Source organism: Apiospora phragmitis (genome assembly GCF_038363925.1).
Source record: "Apiospora phragmitis strain CBS 135458 chromosome Unknown utg000010l:1.0-9815664.0:1.0-9183399.0, whole genome shotgun sequence".
Lineage (NCBI taxonomy): Eukaryota > Fungi > Ascomycota > Sordariomycetes > Amphisphaeriales > Apiosporaceae > Apiospora > Apiospora phragmitis.
Genome location: NW_027117409.1, coordinates 7926493 through 7945268, shown reverse-complemented (window position 1 = coordinate 7945268; position 18776 = coordinate 7926493). Strand labels below are relative to the sequence as shown.

The window sequence follows — 18776 nt, the reverse complement described above, 5'->3', positions numbered from 1 at the left end:
TGGCACAGGCATCAAGGTTGATGGATGTCGTACTTTGTGACGGAAGAAGAGAGAAGCACTGATAGCAATTAAGGCTGTCCCACTTTAGCCAGTGAAACCTCAAGCCCAGAAACCCCATCGAGACGGAAGCATCTTCCATCTTCATCCACGACACACGGACCCTGATTACTTTCACCCTCCGTAACACCATGTTACGATGCGATAAATCTGTTTGTGACTATTCTCGCACAGGTCTTGTGGAGCTGGAAGTCAGCTATCACAACGAAGGGTGACATCATTTCCGTCAAGACGGCGTGGCGCAGCTCGAGTACCCACGAGGTCATCTGTCGCGTCACGTCTGAGCACATCGTCACTCCCTGCAGTGTAGTGAACACATGAAAACGGCGGTCATTGAGGCCATGAAGTTCCGAAAGTATGTATGGGCATGTTCATCATGTCGCATTGGGTATCATTGAAACTAATAAGGCTAATAGAAGGCTTATGTAAAGTAGGTGGCATAACAGCTCTCATCATGAAGATCGACTGCTAAGATGATCTCTCGGACTGACCGGGCTGGTGGGGCTCGGTGGGAACCCGAACCCGGGGCTGCGCGGCATCTCCCCAAACGTCCCGTCGCTCCGCTCGCTGAGGCGGAACTGTGACGACTTATTCCTTGCGTGGCCCCTTGCTTCGGCAGCGGCGTATTGTTGTAATCGTGGTGATGGCGGTGATGGTTGTTGCTTCCTGCCGAGGCTGCGAATCATTCCTGATGACCGTTTGTTGTTGTTGGTGGTGTAGTCGCTGCTGTTCCCCGCACGGTACGTCTGTGGCGGCACCGTAAGCCCGTTCGGCCACCGCTCCTTCGCAAAGGCCTCCCAGTCCGCCGACGTGCGTCCGACAAAGATCGACGAGGTCCAGCGCGACGAGTCGCGGCGAGACGGGCGAGACTCGGACCTGCTCGAAGTGCCGGGTCGGGAGGGGGGCGTCCTTGTCGATTTCCTGCCTCCCACCACGTCGGATATGCGCGACATCCAGCTCCACCTCTGGTTGTTTCTCATCTCGGCCGCCTCCAGCTCCGCCGGGTTCGCTCGACTCCCCACGGGCGGCGCGGCGTCGACCTCCACGATCGTCTCCATCACGGGCCCATCTCCTCTCCTTCCTACTTCCGTGTCGTCGCGCTGTTTCTCGTAGACGCGCCTCTCTGATTTTCGTCGTAGCAGGACACCCCACGAGCCGGCCTTCTGTCCGCAACGGGCCCAGACGCCGACGCCGATGGGGGTGAGGTGGTCGTCGTTTTCGGGGTGGTGATGCCGCCGGCGTTTGCGGCAGTATCGGACCAGGGCGAAGAGCGCGATCACGACGACCGCCAACGTGGTAAAGGTGGCTGCCAACACGATGGTGGCCTTGCTGCCTGGTTGGGTCGTGGGACGGTTCGGATTGCTGAAGGGCGAACCGCCGCCGTTGGAGCCCGGCGACCGCGAAGTCGCAAACGTGTCGTATGTGGACGTAGGTTGTGTGGTGGGCGGCGGTGGGCTGCTGGGCGGCAAAGACGTCGACGCTGCTGGTACAGTGGATGTCTGTGAAGGGGCCGGGACCAGAGTTGTGAATCTCATCGAGGTGCCACTGGGGTTAACCGTCACCGGTACACTTGTCGCCGTCGGCAGGGTACGATCGCCGACGAGCAAGAGTCCTGGGGTCAATGGATGCGTATACAGTATACGCAGGTCTGAATCCCGCCAGCGGATCTGAATGGCTGGCGCAACTGTCACTTGAGCGCCGGGTTCTGTAGCGGTGGCAAAGCCCCAGACGCCGCCCCGGAAGTCTGTCGTGTCTGTTGTGCATGTATGATCGCTGAATGGTGAGCGAGAAGCGTCAAGGTCAGGGAAAGCTCATCATTCTCACCTAGGAACACAGTAAGCCACCGTTTCGCCTGAGGTCACGGGAGCGAAGCCCTCCTGCGTCCTCGTCTTGGTGACCCCGCAGTTGGGTCCGACGAAGAAGCCACTGGGACATATGGCGGGCGAGTAGAACCGTATGCCCTGGGCCGCGATGTTGTCGTTCCACGATGGAGGCTCACAAGAAGCCGGCCCGCCGGTCGGGAAGTGCGGGAATTGCGACGGGGCTCGGGTTGTTGTCAACAGCCAAGACTGTGAGCACGATTGGGGTGAAGACGGTGGTCAGAGCCGCGAGCGGAACGGTCAGTGGATTTGGCATGTTGATTCCCATGTAGACAGGCAATAGGAGGAGTTGTTGTGAGTATCCATGAAGACCGACTGCTCTTCTTGCTTGCCTGTCCTCCACCACGAAATCAATCAACCCCGAGCAAGATGAGTCGGTACAGACAGACTACACCTAGCCAGGCGGTGCGAAGGAAGAGACACGAGGGGGAGGGAGGGATGGGAAGCTGGAGATCCTCGCAATAAAGAGAGAGCGACAAGAAGGCCTCTCTCTCTCTTTCTCTCTCTTTCTCTCCAGAGACTCGTGCAGGGTGGTAGCGAATATATTTTAAGCTTCTTCTTATTATAAGAGAGGTGGACATGGTTTTAGATCATCACGGGAAGCTGCCGATCGGGTGCCAGAATCCCGGGGAGGGACAACAGCAAGTGTGCTGCCAGAGCGATGCAAATGTAACCTCTTATCGAGGCCAGTTTTCTCTTCCCCCCCACCCCCTCCCCCCACCTCCGTTTCTTGTCGTCCGGGCTCCTCTTTCAATCGGCGAAGCAATGGAGTAGCACCTGTTCCAGCGGGTTACACGGTAAGAAGAACCAATATCACCTTTGTTGGTGTTGGTTGTGTGTGTTATGCGGCAGATTGACCCCTGTCGTCGATCAGACTACGACAGATGTGAAACCGTTCCCTCGGTGGATCCAAGCTGTGCTGACCACCCCTCCCCTCCGCCGTTGTGGGCCGGCAAGTCTTCCATCGTGGTCGAACCTCGCAGCTGGCCACTCTGGCCTAGCTGGCAGCTGGTTCGTCGAGTGGAAAAAAGAAGGAAGGAAAAAGAGGAAGCACGGCAACAGCGGCAACCTGAGACATGCTACCCAGCCTGGAGCCAAGAGAGGATGTGCGATGCGGATCCAGGCTTGTTGCTCAGGTGTGCGGCTCTGCATGTATAGGCCGACTAGGCACTAGGCAGATTCCACCCAGCCGGAGCTATGCCCTCGTTGCGGTACGCACTCCAGGCTTGTCAAACGTCTACCCGTTGTTTGTCGTCCAGAGCCAACAACCTTACGGTGCCATGCATTGATGTCATTCGGGGCTGTGCAACTCCTGGGATCCAAGATAAGCAATGAGGCCCGAAGAAACCAGGGTCCGAGAGGAAGCGGATGGGTGATGGCTGTTTATCCAGGCGCACGTCTGACCCGGCCGGCCGGTCAGGGGATTGATTCTCATACGGATAAAGCAGTTATGTTTCCTGACCGCCCTCAGCTAGGTATGAACAGGCTGATCATCCATTTAACAGCTGGTTTCGTCGCGATCGCGCAAACAGATCATTGTTTGTTTTCTGATGGGCCATGTGATGGAGGTTCCGTCGCGTTCCCATCGTGACCTCCCCTCGGACGGTTGACGGGTCCCTCGCGTCTCAATGGCCGAGGCCGACCGACCGCTATTTCAGCTTCATCTGATGTTTCTGTTACAGCTAAAGAGAGGAGGCGTTTCCGGGCTGCACTAAGGACGCGGCAGCTACCAGCTGGTCCTACCATTATCTCGGTATTACAGTACTGTGAGGCTTTTTTTTTTTTTTTTTTTCTCGTTCCTTCAACTCTCCGAGTAGACTCTTGCTTGACGTTGGCGCTCTGTTCGCCAACGCTGATGCGCATTGGGGATTCGGGCGGCCTCGAGATGCTCCCCGAACCAAGAAAGTTGAGGTGAAAAACATTGTACCGAACGGACGGATTGCCAAGTTCGTCGCTAGCCCAACGTCGCCGCCCACCAAGGTTAGCAACTGCCGATTATTCACCACTTAAGATTTCTGGTCAAACAAGACTATGACCGGCCGAGGAAAGTTCCGATGCTTTAGGTTACCTCTTGAGCCTCCACTTACTCCATCCCTACAGGTGACATCAATCTGCCGAAGTCAAAGGCCGATAAACTAGATGAATGCGACGGTGCCAACGACAGACAGCACAAAAGCAGAGAATCCAGGTACCGGGAATCAGAACAGTGCAGTTCCGGAGGCGGGCGGCCCCGTCTCCTTCGTTGCTGAAGGTAGTGGAGTCGTCGACCATCTTAACACTTCCATTATGATCAACAGATCGAACGCCGGCAACTTTAAAGGGTGGCATCCGTGCGAAAATTATGGCAAGGTGAGAAGAACCCGGTCGACACTCCGATGGCTTATCGCGGGCCCCCGGGTTGATCGGGGCGATCTGGAATCGGTCGAGAAGCTACCACTCTATGCATACTTCGAAACCGAGGGTTCCCCATAGACTTCAGGACCTACTATATTGACTACAGCTTGGCGCGACAGATTAGCGCCCGTCCGTCTAACCGTCCATTGCTTGGTTATGTAGGCTAGTAGCCAACGTTCGCTGCCAAGCTCACGAATAGTCGCACCTCAGCGCAAACACTGCTGGAGACATTGGGTGCATATTCTCTCGCAGCATGAACATCTTCAGAGTCAATGACGTCGCAGGCCTGTAGGGCAGAACTAGAGGTTTCGTTTCAGGGCCAAGCGTGTGCGATTGGTGTCACCTGTAACACCAATTTTCGGCGTTTCTTTGCTTCGTTTCGAGACATACTACATAGTACGATCCATCCACCTGAGTAGAAACAAAAGGAACGTGACGAGTGAATTACCCAACAGAGGTCATCGACTCCACTGATGACCGAGCCGGCGCCGAGCAGCATAATGTCGGGGAATGTCCGGTAAATATACTCATCGTGTACTGATAGGCAATATTCCCAGTGCTACCTCATAACGCCCTTACTATTACTCAGGCGCAGCAATGTATCGTACGAGGAGTTAAGCTAGCTCGCTTAGAAAATCAGCAGTTGTTCCTCCTATACTGCTTCATAGTGATTTGGACAGTAGGCCTGATGGACGGTGTGCAATAAGGCCTATATAGCAAGGAAGCCTTACACTGGAGTATTGAACAGCTACTGCGTTGTAGAGGAGTCTTGTCGCCTTACTTTCCTTCCATGTCCGTTTTCCCGTTGTGTCATGTTCCCCTGAGCTATGTAGGATCTGCGTTTGGTGTTCTGCTTGGAACCAAAATAGGCTATCTTATCACGGCCAATTTCTTGCTACGAGACACTGGTGTACCCATCTCGGATACAACATCTGATCTATGTACTATAGTATAGAATTTCCTGTGCGTAGCATTGTGGTGTTGTCTTTCTTATCAAGCCCCTGAAATCCCGTGACTCTGGTATCTTCTCGCAGCTTTACTAGCACAACATTGATGATTTCCAGGATAAACACTCATATACGGGTGACTCTGAACAACAGAGTCGAGTTTTGCTTGTGTTCGAGTCAACTACTAGAATTCCTAACCAGACAGATGAACTCACGCTCAAGCGAGCGAGCTAGCATCAATCCCTGGAGATTCACTGGCTCCATAACACATTCGGGGGCTCTTCCGGGATGCTCTAATATTGGTCCGTAACTAGCAAGTTTGCATGTACATTATCGACAGCACACTTCCAGACCCTAACTGAATGGCCTTTTGAACGATGGTAAATGGTCTATCAAGACCCCCATCAAATGGATAAACTATTTTGGCCCTAAGAAACACACGTGATAGATAGCACAGCCTACGAGATCGAAACATGGGCCCCTATTTAGACCCCTTATCAATCCCTGCAAGGGAGACGATTCGATCGATGCGTAGGAAGGGGAAACAGTGGCTGAACGCGTTCTCCCTCGTGAGGAATATGAGTAGACAAGCAGTTAAACCGGTGCAGAACTGCCGCCCATGACGTGGATGCCACCCGCCACAACCCAAGAACCACGGCAGTCCCAAAGCTTGAATACTCGACAGCAGCGGGCCACCCAATGTTGAAGGGCTTATATATGGAAATAGACCCTTTTCCCCTTGACCGGGTCGGTATAGCCTAGCGGAAGTATCATTAGACTATTCTTAAAAACAAGAGGGTTCAACTCCCTCTGCGGTCACTTTTTCGACCCCCCTTTACGGGCACATTCTTTTTTTATTATTCAGCCCCCCTCCCCCCTTTTTAGCCCAGCCCTCCCCAGCTCACTCCAGGCTCCTAATCTTGTTATTACTAACCTCTGCATACGGACACTGGGCTTTGCTAAGCATTGATTCCATCTTCCCAAGTACGGACATACACGCATACGCCCAATAACGAAGCCACCGTTGATGTTTCCCTCAGTCCGATGCCTGGACTACAGGGCGATACATAGCACGGGTCATACCCGCCACCCTATCTCTGGCCCATGCATTGCATCGAACGGATCTATGGGAAGTTTCACAGTAATTCCCATCGCACTGCCTGCTTTCGATGCTCGATAAACTCACAGCTTCTCACCCATCTATCGTTGTCGTCGTAGTCAATGAGACCCTTCTATTGGTACCGCGCTCCTCCTAGCTTGTCACCGACGACACTAATCTCTCACCATCGTGCTCACGTACGGTATCATGGTTACCATAGTCACTGGTAGGCCAAGCATTCTTTCCCGGCCTCGTTTTCAGTCGTGAGCCCTTGCTCAGCAACCGCAGGTAGCCGCTGCGTTAGCTATAGCTATTGCATTTGTCGTCTCAGCGAATGGTTGTGATGATGCATCGCCATTACGAGAGGCAATGGTGTGGCCCAGCACAGTCTGTTCTGATGGTGGGAGGACCTGCCCGAAGATTCTGCGGCGTGCAGGCTGGATGCGACGCCGGTACCGGCGGCTACTTCTCGCTCTGAGGGGGAGAAAACCCCCCACGGAAGCGCCGGCCAGGGACGAACGCCAATGTCCACTCGAGTCCCCTGGTGATCTAGAAGTCGCAGCAGTGTCAAAGTGGTTTGGTCGTTCAATTTGGCCTACGCTGGACACAGGTGGTCCCCTGCGCCGTTCGTGTATTACGGGTCAGACACATCAGAGGAGGTGTAATGAACATGGGTTCTGAGATGCCTTCGTTTGAACTAAAAGGAATATAATGTATTCATGTGCGTGCAGTACGGATTGAGTAGTCCGAGGCAAGGGCCATATTGGCTGTGTCGTTGGGAGAAACTTTAATTGCCACATGGGCATTGAAGCTATCCCTTTTGATTTTTAATTACCTAGATCCGACTTGGATGGTATTTGGAATTAACGCCCCCTTCCCACTGCTGTCCTACGACTATCCCCGTACTACGATATAAACTCCACATCCCCGGAATGAATTGAGTTAGTACCGGGGTTGTGGAGATATTGGGAAATCGCAATAGGTCGAGATTGGGCGTATTGGGGGGGGGCGGTCTGGCCCCGGAGACCTCAGGAAAGGGTTCACCGACAAGAAAAGGGGACGGTGGACTGACAACGAGACCGACTGATGTGGGCGGATGCTGGTAAGGCCCAGACTCAGCACCGGTAGGCTATCAGCCAGCCCCTATTCTGAACGTGATTCTCAATCTCCACGCCAAAAGAACCGTTACCAGACTCAATTTGTCATCAAGCCAATATGTGAAGAATTAGGTTAGAAGACGCAACATCTAGATAAGGACGATCTACAGGCGAAGCTGGCTCCGATAACAGATTTGCTTCAAAATGGGTAACCCGAGTCGTCCAGACGACCGAATGGGAGAAAAGGGTTTGCGTAAGGGCCTGCCTGCATGCCTACAAGTAGCCTCTACATTACATGTATGCAGGTCGGCACACCCTCCTAGTTGGGCGTCAATTCTCGAGCCCGAATTCCATGCTGTATGCGAGTATGTGGGCTATTCAGTCCGAAGATAACTTACGATCAGGATGCGACATCAGCAGCAAACTGTCAGAATGTCGAGTGCAACCTCGCCAATACCAGCGTGCAGGGTTAGTCGGAGATCGCCAACAGCGATTCGGCGTGGAACGACGTGGGGTTGGGATTGGCCCATGTCGCAGGAAGCACCAGCAGTTTCTGCCCCTCTTCGTCGTCCTTTCTGCCCCTCCATGCCATCCGCAACACACACAGACACGCTACACGCTGCTGCACGCAATAGTTTCCGCGATGCAAGTTGAATGTAGGGTCGGGGAAGGTCGGCTTCTTCCAGAATCCCATACCGCCGAATACCCTGTGATTAACCCACCTAGGTAATGAATGTAATGCGCAAATGCCGCAAATGCCTCTTCTCCCCCATGGCCTTCAGTGGACGAGTGAGTTGAGGACAGAAGGCTGCTGCTGCGTTGCAGTGAGCAGGCGGAGCTCGGGCCGACTGGGGCAATAGATAGGTGTCGAAGAGCAGAAAGTATGTGTGCGTCGCGGGGAAACAGGATATCTCAGCCAGCTTCAATGTCGTCACATGCCTTCCTAACCGACCATGAAGAGCGGGCTTCTCCCAGTCGCGAGACCAAGGAAGCGGAAGCAGGCAGGCCATACCCAGTAGGCATCATGGTTCTGGTGGTTCTGGTGGTTCCTGGAGGCTTGGGCCAGTTCTCCCGACTTTCCAGCAGAGTCTAGATCGTTCATCCCATGGAGAATTTCATGGGGAGTATCCATTTTTACCTTGCGATTTGGGCCCGTTGCGTCAATAGCTTCGGGGGCGCTGCGCTTGGCAACGGAACCTGACTGCGGTAGCTTGAGATTAACGAGTTGGACGGAAGACCAGCATGAGTAGGAAAAAGGGGAGGTGGTGAGTGTAGGCTGTCGGTATGTCGGCTGGACTGTAGCTAGAGAGAATGAAGGGAAGACGACCGAACGACGGGTTTCTGCGATGGGCGACGGGCACATGGCCAAGGAGCATGAGGAAAAGGGGAGCAGCAGGTCGACAATGGCCGAACCTTAAAAATCAACCGCTATGGACTGACTGTGCGAACTGACGATTGTTTATTATGGTGTTGGCTGCTCGGAACTCTGTCTCGCTCTCGCTCTCACACTTCCTCTCTCTTATCGCTCATCTTTCATTTTTTTTGAAGTTCGTTAACCTACTACTTTAGACAACCATTCGTTTTTAAAAACCTGCCCAGTTATTTGCCGTCTTCTTAGTGGCTGTTTGTCTCTCCCCATTTGTTTTCTGACAGACAGCGGGCTTTACTTTACTTTACGTCAGTCTATTCGAGGTACGTGCGGTCTTCCCTTTCCCTCTCGTCGAGCGAGTCTTTTCTGCCCCGCCAAGTTTCGTCATCGCCTGTCCTCTTCTTTTCACACCACACACACACATACAGAATTGCGTAGGCGTGGAACAAGTCTGTGGGACAAAGAACTGGACCGCATCGCAAACCAATCAGCACTCTAGTGCAAGTCGCACCGATTGGCTGTCTGCATCATGCCCACGATGTTGTCGCATTTCAGTATGAGCTTCGCCCAGGAACAAAGAGGACGGACGGGATGATAAGGCTTGGGAAATGCATGTACCACCATGCATGCATCGCTCTCAGTCCACCCCAGTCCTTCAGCCAGCCCAGTTCCATCGGTCGTAGAGCCAGACACATTGCGCCAGCCAGCCAGCAGTGCCAGCCAGCCAGCCAGCCAGAGAGAATTGCGGAAGGGCACGAGGAGATCTCCCGATCTTTGCGGGTTCTGCGATCCCCTTTTTATCCCACCTACATACTAGTTTAGGAGCAAAACCTCCCGTCTCCCAGTGCCAGAAGCTGGCAGTACAGAAAAGGGAAGAAGCCTTGGAAGCGCGTCCAGTGACTGCCCCACCATAAACCCGGTCAGCAATGGTTGGAACCAACTTCGAATCCTCATGCTTTTCCACCGGCTTTGTTGTACATATGGACGAGCAGTGAAAAGAGGCTAGGCAGTAACCTACAACTATTATTACGACTACCTACTCGACTACCTACTACTCTTTCTTCCACCCCCTGATTCTGATCCCCCTATCACCTCCCACCTTCCTTGGTTCCGTTCAAACTTTCATCCGTTGGGCCACCACCACAGTTCATCTCAAAGCGAACAAGGGTGTCTACCCCAGGGCGACTCACCATTGCTCCTTTACCGCCCCGAGATCAGGAGGGCAACGTCGCACTTATATTCCCACTCCCTCTCACATTTGAACCTCGCTCGTTGCTATTTCGAACGTCGCAAGCGGCTGAGAGCTATTCTGCCAGCCTGACCTCCTCATACCAAGCGTTGATTGCTATTTTGGCTTTTGGCTTTACCTGCGATTTGCGCCACTGCCGTACCCCCCCCCACCATCGTTACCATAAGCTTCCGGGCCAGCATAACTAAACAAGCCATCATGTCGGAACAGAACCCGAAGCCCCTTAAGAAGGGCAGATTGGACGAGGTTCTTCAGACGGAGGAAGTCAACTCTCCCCGCCCTGCGCTACTCAATCGAGCCGAATCAGAACTCCCTGCCCACGAGCGAGCTTCCAACACAAACGTCCCCGTTACCCCTGGCATTCACTTAACTACCTATCACGACGACGACGAAGACAAAGACAAAGAAGACAGATCTACCAGTCCGAGCTACTTCACGACCAACCCGGCGAACCCCCAATCAGCAGGGAACGACGTCTTGCCAGGCTTTAGGGAACGTGCTACATCAATGTCCGACCAAGATACTCTGCGTCGCATGAGCCTGGCGTCGAAGGGACGCCGTCAATCCATCACCGAGATCAAAGAAGCAGTGCCCGAGTTGGCGCTTACGGGGAACATCATCTCAGCTGCCTTCAATCTACCCTATGCGCTGAAATACCGTCAGTCTGGAGACTGGGAGTTGGGCTCGAGACGCGGCCAATCTGCACTCTACGATGCTTTCTCATACCTCTCCATCCGACGAGTCACCTTGGAACCACACGGTCGTGGCATGGACGGGCGAGATCGAGACGCCATACAACCCCCTTTCGCCCCCAATACTCCTCCGGAGGTCACCGCCAATATCCCTGGGAAGAACACTCTCTCGGCCCCATCCCCATCGATACTTCAACGCCCCCTACACCAGCTGTACAAGATGGCACCTTCATACCTAAGGAGCATCAGCTAGATCTCGAGCAGCAGCTCGCGCATGACAAGCGGATCAAGACTGTGCCAGTATGGCTTGCCGACGACGACGAGATGACCGATGAGGGCATCACTCTGGTCGACCAGAACCGATGGAGACGATATGCGGACCACGACCTCTACACCCTTTTCCACTACAAGCAGCATGAACCGACCGATGGCAGATCCGAGCGCGTTGCGTGGGCCGACTACTACAGAATGAACCTCAAGTTCGCCAATAAGATTATCGAGATTTACAAGCCCGGTGACGTTGTGGTTATCCACGACTTCTACCTCATGCTGCTTCCCAGCATGCTGCGCCAGAGAGCTCCAAATATGTACATCTCCTTCTATCTACACAGCCCCTCCCCAGCAGCGAGTTCCTGCGCTGCCTGCCACGGCGAAAGGAGGTTCTCGAGGGTGTCCTCGGCGCCAATCTGGTCGGATTCCAGTCATACAGCTACTCGCGTCACTTTTCTAGCTGTTGTACACGCATTCTTGACTTCCCGTCCGACTCCATAGGCGTGGATGCCTATGGCACTCGTGTCGAAGTGGGCGTGTTTCCTATCGGCATCGACTTCGCCAAGGTGGAGCAGCTTGCTTGGAGTCCCTCCGTTACTAAGGCGTACGAGAACCTCAAGACCATGTACCAAGGCAAGAAGATCATTGTGGGCCGCGATCGCTTAGATAGTGTCCGCGGTGTGGCTCAAAAGCTCATGGCGTTCGAGCGATTCCTCGAACTGTACCCTGAATGGGCGGAGAAGGTGGTCCTCATCCAGGTCACCTCACCCACCAACATTGAGGAAGATTCCGAGAACAAAATCGCGAGCCGAGTCAACGAACTAGTGATGAGGATCAATGGCGCTTTTGGAGGTCTCACGTTCTCCCCCGTTCAACACTACCCGCAGTACTTGAGCCAGGATGAGTACTTTGCTCTTCTGAGGGCAGCTGACATCGGCCTTATCACCTCGGTCCGGGACGGCATGAACACAACGAGTCTGGAGTACGTCGTCTGCCAACGCGAAAACCATGGCCCCTTGATTCTGTCCGAATTCAGTGGTACCGCTGGTTTCCTGCGGGACGCGATCCATATCAACCCCTGGGACCTCAGTGGCGTGGCAAAGCAGCTGGACAACGCGCTCACTATGGGCGCGAAGGAGCGGGAGTCCATGCAAAAGCCCCTGTACAACCACGTGGCTACGCAGAATGTTCAAAGTTGGATCACCAAGTTCCTACGGAAACTGGTCAGCAACCTGGCAAGCAACAGCAACGCCACCGCTACACCATTGCTTGACCGCACCGAGTTGTTGGCGAAATACCGCTCTGCTAAGAAGCGTCTTTTCATGTTCGACTACGACGGGACACTCACACCAATCGTCAGGGAACCTAGTGCGGCTATCCCTTCGGAGCGTGTGATTCAGACCCTCAAGACGCTGGCTGCTGACCACCGGAACGACGTCTGGATAATATCTGGTCGTGACCAGGAGTTCTTGCAGCAGCATCTTGACACATCTCGGAGCTGGGTTTCAGTGCGGAGCACGGGAGTTTTATGAGACATCCCGGTGACACTGTCTGGGAGAACCTAGCCGAGAAGTTCGACATGAGCTGGCAAGACGAGGTCGTTGCCATCTTCCAGAAGTATACCGATCGCGTACATGGTAAGATTTTCCCCCACAGACCCTCCAGTCTTCCGACTTGTGGTTTGTTCGTTTCAGTCACTAACAGACTGTGCTAGGTTCTTTCATCGAGCGAAAGCGGTGCGCACTGACTTGGCACTACCGGCAGGCAGATCCCGAGCAAGGCCTCCACGCTGCTCGCGAATGCCAGAAGGAGCTCGAGAGCGGCGTCGTCAAGAAGTGGGATGTAGACGTCATGACGGGCAAGGCCAACCTCGAGGTTCGGCCAACCTTCATCAACAAGGGCGAGATTGCCAAGCGACTTGTGAACGACTATAACAAGGACATGTCCCACGTCGAGGGCCATCCTGCATCAGATTCGTCCAAGCTCGAGTTCGTCCTCTGCATGGGCGATGATTTCACGGATGAAGACATGTTCCGGGCTCTGAGCAACCTTAGTGGCATCGGCCCGGAGCCTCAGAACATCTTCACCGTCACCGTGGGGGCCAGTACCAAGGTCACGCTTGCGCGATGGCACATACTGGAGCCCGCGGACGTGGTCGAGGCTACAGGTCTCTTGGCCGGCGCTGGCAGCAGCGGTAGAAACGACGACAGCACGGTTCTCAGCTCGGTCAACCTTGCCGCCATCGCGGGCTTGGAGGGTAAAGTCCCCGAATCTTGAGATTTCGCGTTGTAAACGATATATGTTATTCGTGGTCGGGTTCATTGCAAATGAGAAACTGGTTCAACTGGCGAGGCGCTGGGTTTTGTAGGGTACTTAGAGAGAAGGCACAAAAACACAACTTGACAGCATCAAGATAGACACTACTGAGCGGAATCCATCCCTCACGCATGGTGTAATGTGTGGGTAATAGAGGGTTGGCAGCAGCTCGAGTTAGAAGCGCACCATTACAGGATAGAAATTAGAATCAAAGACGGAAGAGAAAACAAGACACTACCTCGCAAAGATGGCTGCTACAAGCATTCACGGCCCCTTTGAGATGCCGCCTCGGTTAGTGGCTAGAAGGGCTCTGCTGCCACCACTCGCTCTTGGATTGGCCAAGGCTGCTACTACCTTTCGACGAACATCTGGTTGTTCTTGAACGGCAGGTACATAGAGAAGTATAGATATATGCTAGAAGTTATAATTACAGGATTTGAATATGTTTGGATAGTTACATTTGTCCGGATCCAATCACCAACCATGCTGATGCTGGCAAAGATCACGAGCCAGAAGCCCACAGATACTGAATCTCAGGCAGGAGGCAACCGGGCTTGTGCTAATTGGCGACACGCCATCCTATCATCGCTGCCACCCACCATCCAGCTCCGCTACGGGCCGCTGATATGGCGCGTCCGGGAGCTCGCTCGGCCGCCTCTTCATCCCCGCGTCCGTCCGACTCCGCCCCAGGGGAGCCGGCAGTTCCGCCCACCACCACGGCGGCGACTGCGACTGCTGCTCTGCTACCTCTGCTACCGCCGGAGGGGCCGGGCCGGCGGCCAACTCCCCCCACGTGCTGCGCTCGGGCTGAAGAACTGGCGCCGCCGCCGCCGCACCACCAGCAGCACCGCGGCCAGCACCAGCGCCACGGCGCCTAGGCTCACGCCGATGGTCGTCGCGTTGCCGTTGTAGTCCTGCGGAGATGATGGCGATGATGATGACGATGAGCTCCCCGCGCCGGGGGATTGCTGTCGCTATCCGCTTTGGTCCTGGCCTTCCTGGCTGCCGGTTGACGATGGTGATGATGGAAACTCGGTGTTACCTGGCAGCTGCGGCGCTATCGCTCCCCGTGAAGCACTGGCTGTCGTTGGGGCCGCCGCCGTTCCCGTCTTTGCGCGGATATTCCAGCCCACCACCGCGATGGCGCCGATGAACGAACCCGTCGTCAGCGTCGTCGTCGCCGTTTGCCAGGCCGACGAGTCGCTATACGCCGTCATGGCGTAGGTCAGCACGTCGCCGCTCACCGCGGTCGATCGGCAGTGGCCTTTGATGGAGCCCGGGAGGCCGTTGGCTAGTTTGTAGCCTCTGTGTCGAAGAGCGGAAGGAAGGGGGCGTGTCAGAGATTTCTACGTGTGTGTGTGTGATAGAGACTCGGGTACGTGACTTACGATGGACAGCACATGGCCACGGTGCTCCTCGCGTCCTTCCGGGACGAGGCCAGCGTCGACCAGCCGTCGGGACAGGTCAGGGGCCCCAGGCTGGCGGCCGTGTGCTGGCCGTCGTCGTCGTTGAAGCCGAGGCGCGCCTGCTCCCACCAGGTCGTGACGGCGCCGGGGCGCACCGGCCCCCGCCGGTCCGCGTATCAATTTCGAGGCCGTAGCCCGGGTCGTAGGCCACGAGGCTGGGGCCGTTCTGCCGGAACAGCGTCGAGCAGCTCGGGGACGCCGTGAAGGCCGTCGTCAGGGGCACGAAGACGATCACGGTGCCTGCGGCGTCGGTGGCGGGGGGGGAGAGGGGTGCCGTCATGGTGGTGATGGTGGTGGTGGGTTCAGGGGGTAGTGGTGGGAGGAGAGGCACATGGCATGGTCTTGGTAAAAGTTTACGATATTTGGTCAAATTCTACACAGCCTCGAGTGAGTGTGTGTGATTTCGAGAAGGTCGAAATAAGATAAACTCGCAGCCCGTTCTTCAAGAATTTCGATATATCAATCGAGAATAACATTCGACGCAACTAAAAGTGACTCGGCAAAGACTAAAGAGGAAGAGATGCAGCCGTTCAAGCCAACAGAACCCCGTTATGAGGAATTATATTTCATCACGCCAGACCAGGTCCACTGTCCCTTGCCAACAGGGGGGGCTAGGCAAAATGATAGGTGCCAGCTTCATGCCTTCGACGGAACACACCGACTTCCGGATACACTCACCACAAGGGGTCCATAGGCGCTCCATGGCAGCGAGTGAGCATGGGTAATCAGACATCACGCACCAGAAAATCAGACCCCTTACATTGACTCATCGGCAGATATGAAGTGGCTATACTGGTTAATTGGACTAGACGACTTAACCTGCTGGCAACGACCTGCCGTAAGAGCTCAACGCTTTCATACCATTTTCGAGGTATCAAAACTCTTGAGATACCTCGCAGTCACTCCTACAACATACACAAAGAAAAAAGTCTCTGGTTGCAGTGGCATATCTCCTCTAGTTCTAACCCTCTATTAGGGGAAATGGACTGAACTTGTAACCCACCCCTGGGCGGGCTCCTGTCGGCGCACTACCTCTCGACCCAGCTCCCCGACGCCGCCTTCAAGCGGGACGCCGTCTACTCGGCCCGGGCGACTGACCTGGCAGACCGACAACTCGCGGCCTTCGAGTCGCGGTCGGGCGTTCCCTACGCCAGCGTCAATCTCGGCGTGGTGGGTAGACTCCGTAAGAAATTGTGATAGTTACACGTTGTAGAGAGAAAGCGCTGTTTTAGGTCCCAAAAATAGTAAGCGCGGTATCTTATTTACTAGTAGTATATATGTTTAACACGCGTACCCCCCTTATTTGTTTATACACCTTGACTAATAGTTAACAAAAATAACGGTATAGAAAGCTAACCGAGCTAATGTAAAACCGCCTAGATTGGGTACAGCTCACAAGTGCGGGATCATCTGAAGCCACCCTGGCATCATGTAGGCGCCGACAGGGAGGGCGCGTAAGCTAATGAAGGACTCGATAACAATGAAAGCCCTTAATGCCGTATAACCCAGAAGCAGAAACCCCGCGCTTATGTTACCAAGAACTTCTCGGTTTTGACCGAATATAATGGGTACTTTTTTATATCATATTTGATCGACACGTACCCGAGAAACGGGAAGGTGATCAGACCAGCAAGCACAATGCATGATAATCTCCATAGATACTTCTCGGTCGACGAAGGGAAATGGAAGTTCCAGGCGGCGCAGTGTAGCCCGCCGTAAACGAAAGAGAGAGGGATTATGACCAGGAAGCTTATCATATTCTCCATGCAGATAATTTTCCATATGGCGTCGAAGATGTTAAGAGCCTCGTCTCTTTGTGTGCGTCAGGACATTGGACTGGTGCTGGAATGGAGCTCGAGAATCGCTCTTGGTCGCGTAGAGTCCATATGTGCCCAAGAACCCTCTGTCAGGTCCGACGGCAGGCCCGATCAGCTTCTCGTCGTACATCTCCGGTATACGAGACCTGGCGCCGCCAAGGCGCCAGTATGCGTCGACAGCACTCGCCAGTGCATCACACTCGGCTTTGCTGAGAGTCTGGGGTTGGTCGAGGAACCGCAGACCACACCGAAGATATTCCGAACACTGCAACACAATGGTATCCTGCTGAGCGAATGCGGCGTCGGTGTCGACTGGTGTGACAAATATCGGATTATTGTCTGCGTCCCTTGCTGGTGCCACAATTGCATGATACTTCCTCCTGTGCGGTACGGGGTCTAGTAGCGCTTCCGTACTGTTGTCATCGTGTTTGTCCTCTACCCAGCACTTCTCATAGTGTGGTATCTCGGTCGAATCCACAGGGACAATGAGGAGATTCCCAGTCTTGATCAAGTCCCAAGCGTGGTACTCAAGCAGTAACAAGTTCAGAATGCCCTGGAATCCCTCAAAATCAACAACCTCGGGGCTCCCGATATCAAGGGGTTTCTAGTGTCGCGTTAGCAGTTCTATCAGTGTGTTTTCGGCAATTGTGACATACCTTGAACCAGAAACAGTACATGAAAAGGGCAGAGGCGACATGGACAAATGTGTGTAGTTCCAGTAGAGTCAGGGGCAGGCCATGGGCGTGTCGAAAGATGCACTGCAGTGCCATCCAAACGATTTGTATAAGCACGAGACCTTTCTGTATCGAATTTGCTTTGCTTCTGTCGGTAATAGAGTCTGGGTAGATGTATACAAATTTGCTAGCTTGGGCAAGGGTCACAACCCCGACGCCGGAAATCGTTTTCCGGCAATCATGGTCAAGGATTTGCCCGAATACCCGGTCTTCTCTCGTCTCCTTTTCCTTCAAATGGTCAAGGGACACTTGCAGGCCGCCCATGACGACGAAGAAACCGTAGTTCAGGTCAAATTTGTACTAGAGAAGGCCAATCACATGCCCCCAGCCATAAGAGATAGGAAAATATTGAGAGATCAGCTCATGCAAACTCACCTTCTGGTCAACCTTACTGTCCGCTCGCTGAAGTGCCGTCAAATGCTTAGCTACCCACCTAGCTTCGACAAACTGTGCTATGGCCAAGTAGATGGGAACCTCTGGGATAAACAGTCCGACAGCCACCCACTTCAGTTTGGTAACGAGCCGTGGCCACCATCCTTTCTTGCCCGAAATGTTCAGATGGAGAGCGGTGTATACACAAGCCGTCAAAGTAACGATGCAACTCCACAAGATTGATGAAGTGCTGCGATAGATCTGGGCCGAGACCCATGAAGGGGCCATGCCGGTTTGCAAGTCTGTGATGTTGTGCTCGTTGCCATCGAGTTGGTCTCTGATAGTCCGTGCCGTATCTTCAGCCAATGCCATTAGGGGCATCAAAGGCCACGCCCAAGTACAATGCGTTCATGCACATGGTAGAGATCATGGGCTTTTGCAAGCAAACGAATAGATCTGAGAATGTCTGAAATCTCAATGCCAGGAACATTGCGGGGAAAATGCTGCCTGTGCCTTTCGACGGGAAAAGTGTGATAACGACCCTTGGCTGGGGTCGACAGTTCGGCGTCGGGCCGTAGGTCTAATGCATGTTGGTTTCGAAATAAAACGGCTGTATACGAAGAAGGCATCCTACAGCCAATGGTATTTGGCGTCTTGGGTCACGCTGCATGTCACTTGCACGGCCCAGCCAATAAACGATGGGGCCCAAATGGCTTCCCGACGGGGTGTAACCTCACCATGGACGCCAGCGTGAGGAGTTGCCTGCATTCCCCGGCTGAAGTTTCTGCCCAGGAAACCCCAGAACCCCTCGTCGTTATGCTGCTCACGTACGACGGCCGGCACCGAGCTTGGCTCGAAGCTGACCATCAACACCCTCGTCGCCATGCTCAGCACGGGGGCCAAGGCGGCGCTGCTGTTCCCCGTCGCCGAGTGCATCAGCCAGATCAAGTGGATCTGGTTCTCCTCCGAGGAACCCCGCCGGCTGAGCGACATGTCTTCTTTTCGATAACGCGAGCC

General features: G+C 54.2%; 7 protein-coding genes across 7 annotated transcripts; 3 read left to right on the top strand and 4 right to left on the bottom strand.

Moving 5' to 3' along the window:
* Positions 1–509: 509 nt before the first annotated feature.
* Positions 510–2193, bottom strand: PG994_012184 (uncharacterized protein; the record flags this gene model as incomplete). Its single annotated transcript, XM_066863593.1, is given in 3 exon segments — positions 510–1830; positions 1882–2126; positions 2137–2193. 3 exon segments carry the CDS (start codon positions 2191–2193, stop codon positions 510–512), a joined length of 1623 nt encoding a protein of 540 aa, XP_066712703.1.
* A 6224-nt stretch (positions 2194–8417) lies between these two features.
* On the bottom strand, positions 8418–8837 carry PG994_012183 (uncharacterized protein; the record flags this gene model as incomplete). Its single annotated transcript, XM_066863592.1, has 1 exon — positions 8418–8837. One exon carries the CDS (start codon positions 8835–8837, stop codon positions 8418–8420), a length of 420 nt encoding a protein of 139 aa, XP_066712702.1.
* Positions 8838–10290: 1453 nt separating this feature from the next.
* Positions 10291–13331, top strand: PG994_012182 (trehalose-phosphatase; the record flags this gene model as incomplete). The annotated part of the gene is made up of 5 exons (XM_066863591.1): positions 10291–10920; positions 11034–11303; positions 11345–12519; positions 12564–12691; positions 12769–13331. 5 exons carry the CDS (start codon positions 10291–10293, stop codon positions 13329–13331), a joined length of 2766 nt encoding a protein of 921 aa, XP_066712701.1.
* A 621-nt stretch (positions 13332–13952) lies between these two features.
* PG994_012181 (uncharacterized protein) lies at positions 13953–15116 on the bottom strand (the record flags this gene model as incomplete). The annotated part of the gene is made up of 4 exons (XM_066863590.1): positions 13953–14344; positions 14413–14716; positions 14759–14862; positions 14906–15116. The coding sequence occupies 4 exons, from the start codon at positions 15114–15116 to the stop codon at positions 13953–13955; spliced, it is 1011 nt and encodes a 336-aa protein (XP_066712700.1).
* A 498-nt stretch (positions 15117–15614) lies between these two features.
* On the top strand, positions 15615–16294 carry PG994_012180 (glycoside hydrolase family 47 protein; the record flags this gene model as incomplete). The annotated part of the gene is made up of 3 exons (XM_066863589.1): positions 15615–15674; positions 15881–16006; positions 16217–16294. 3 exons carry the CDS (start codon positions 15615–15617, stop codon positions 16292–16294), a joined length of 264 nt encoding a protein of 87 aa, XP_066712699.1.
* A 339-nt stretch (positions 16295–16633) lies between these two features.
* On the bottom strand, positions 16634–18131 carry PG994_012179 (uncharacterized protein; the record flags this gene model as incomplete). Its single annotated transcript, XM_066863588.1, has 3 exons — positions 16634–17257; positions 17310–17687; positions 17763–18131. 3 exons carry the CDS (start codon positions 18129–18131, stop codon positions 16634–16636), a joined length of 1371 nt encoding a protein of 456 aa, XP_066712698.1.
* A 366-nt stretch (positions 18132–18497) lies between these two features.
* Positions 18498–18768, top strand: PG994_012178 (uncharacterized protein; the record flags this gene model as incomplete). Its single annotated transcript, XM_066863587.1, has 2 exons — positions 18498–18509; positions 18541–18768. The coding sequence occupies 2 exons, from the start codon at positions 18498–18500 to the stop codon at positions 18766–18768; spliced, it is 240 nt and encodes a 79-aa protein (XP_066712697.1).
* Positions 18769–18776: the final 8 nt, after the last annotated feature.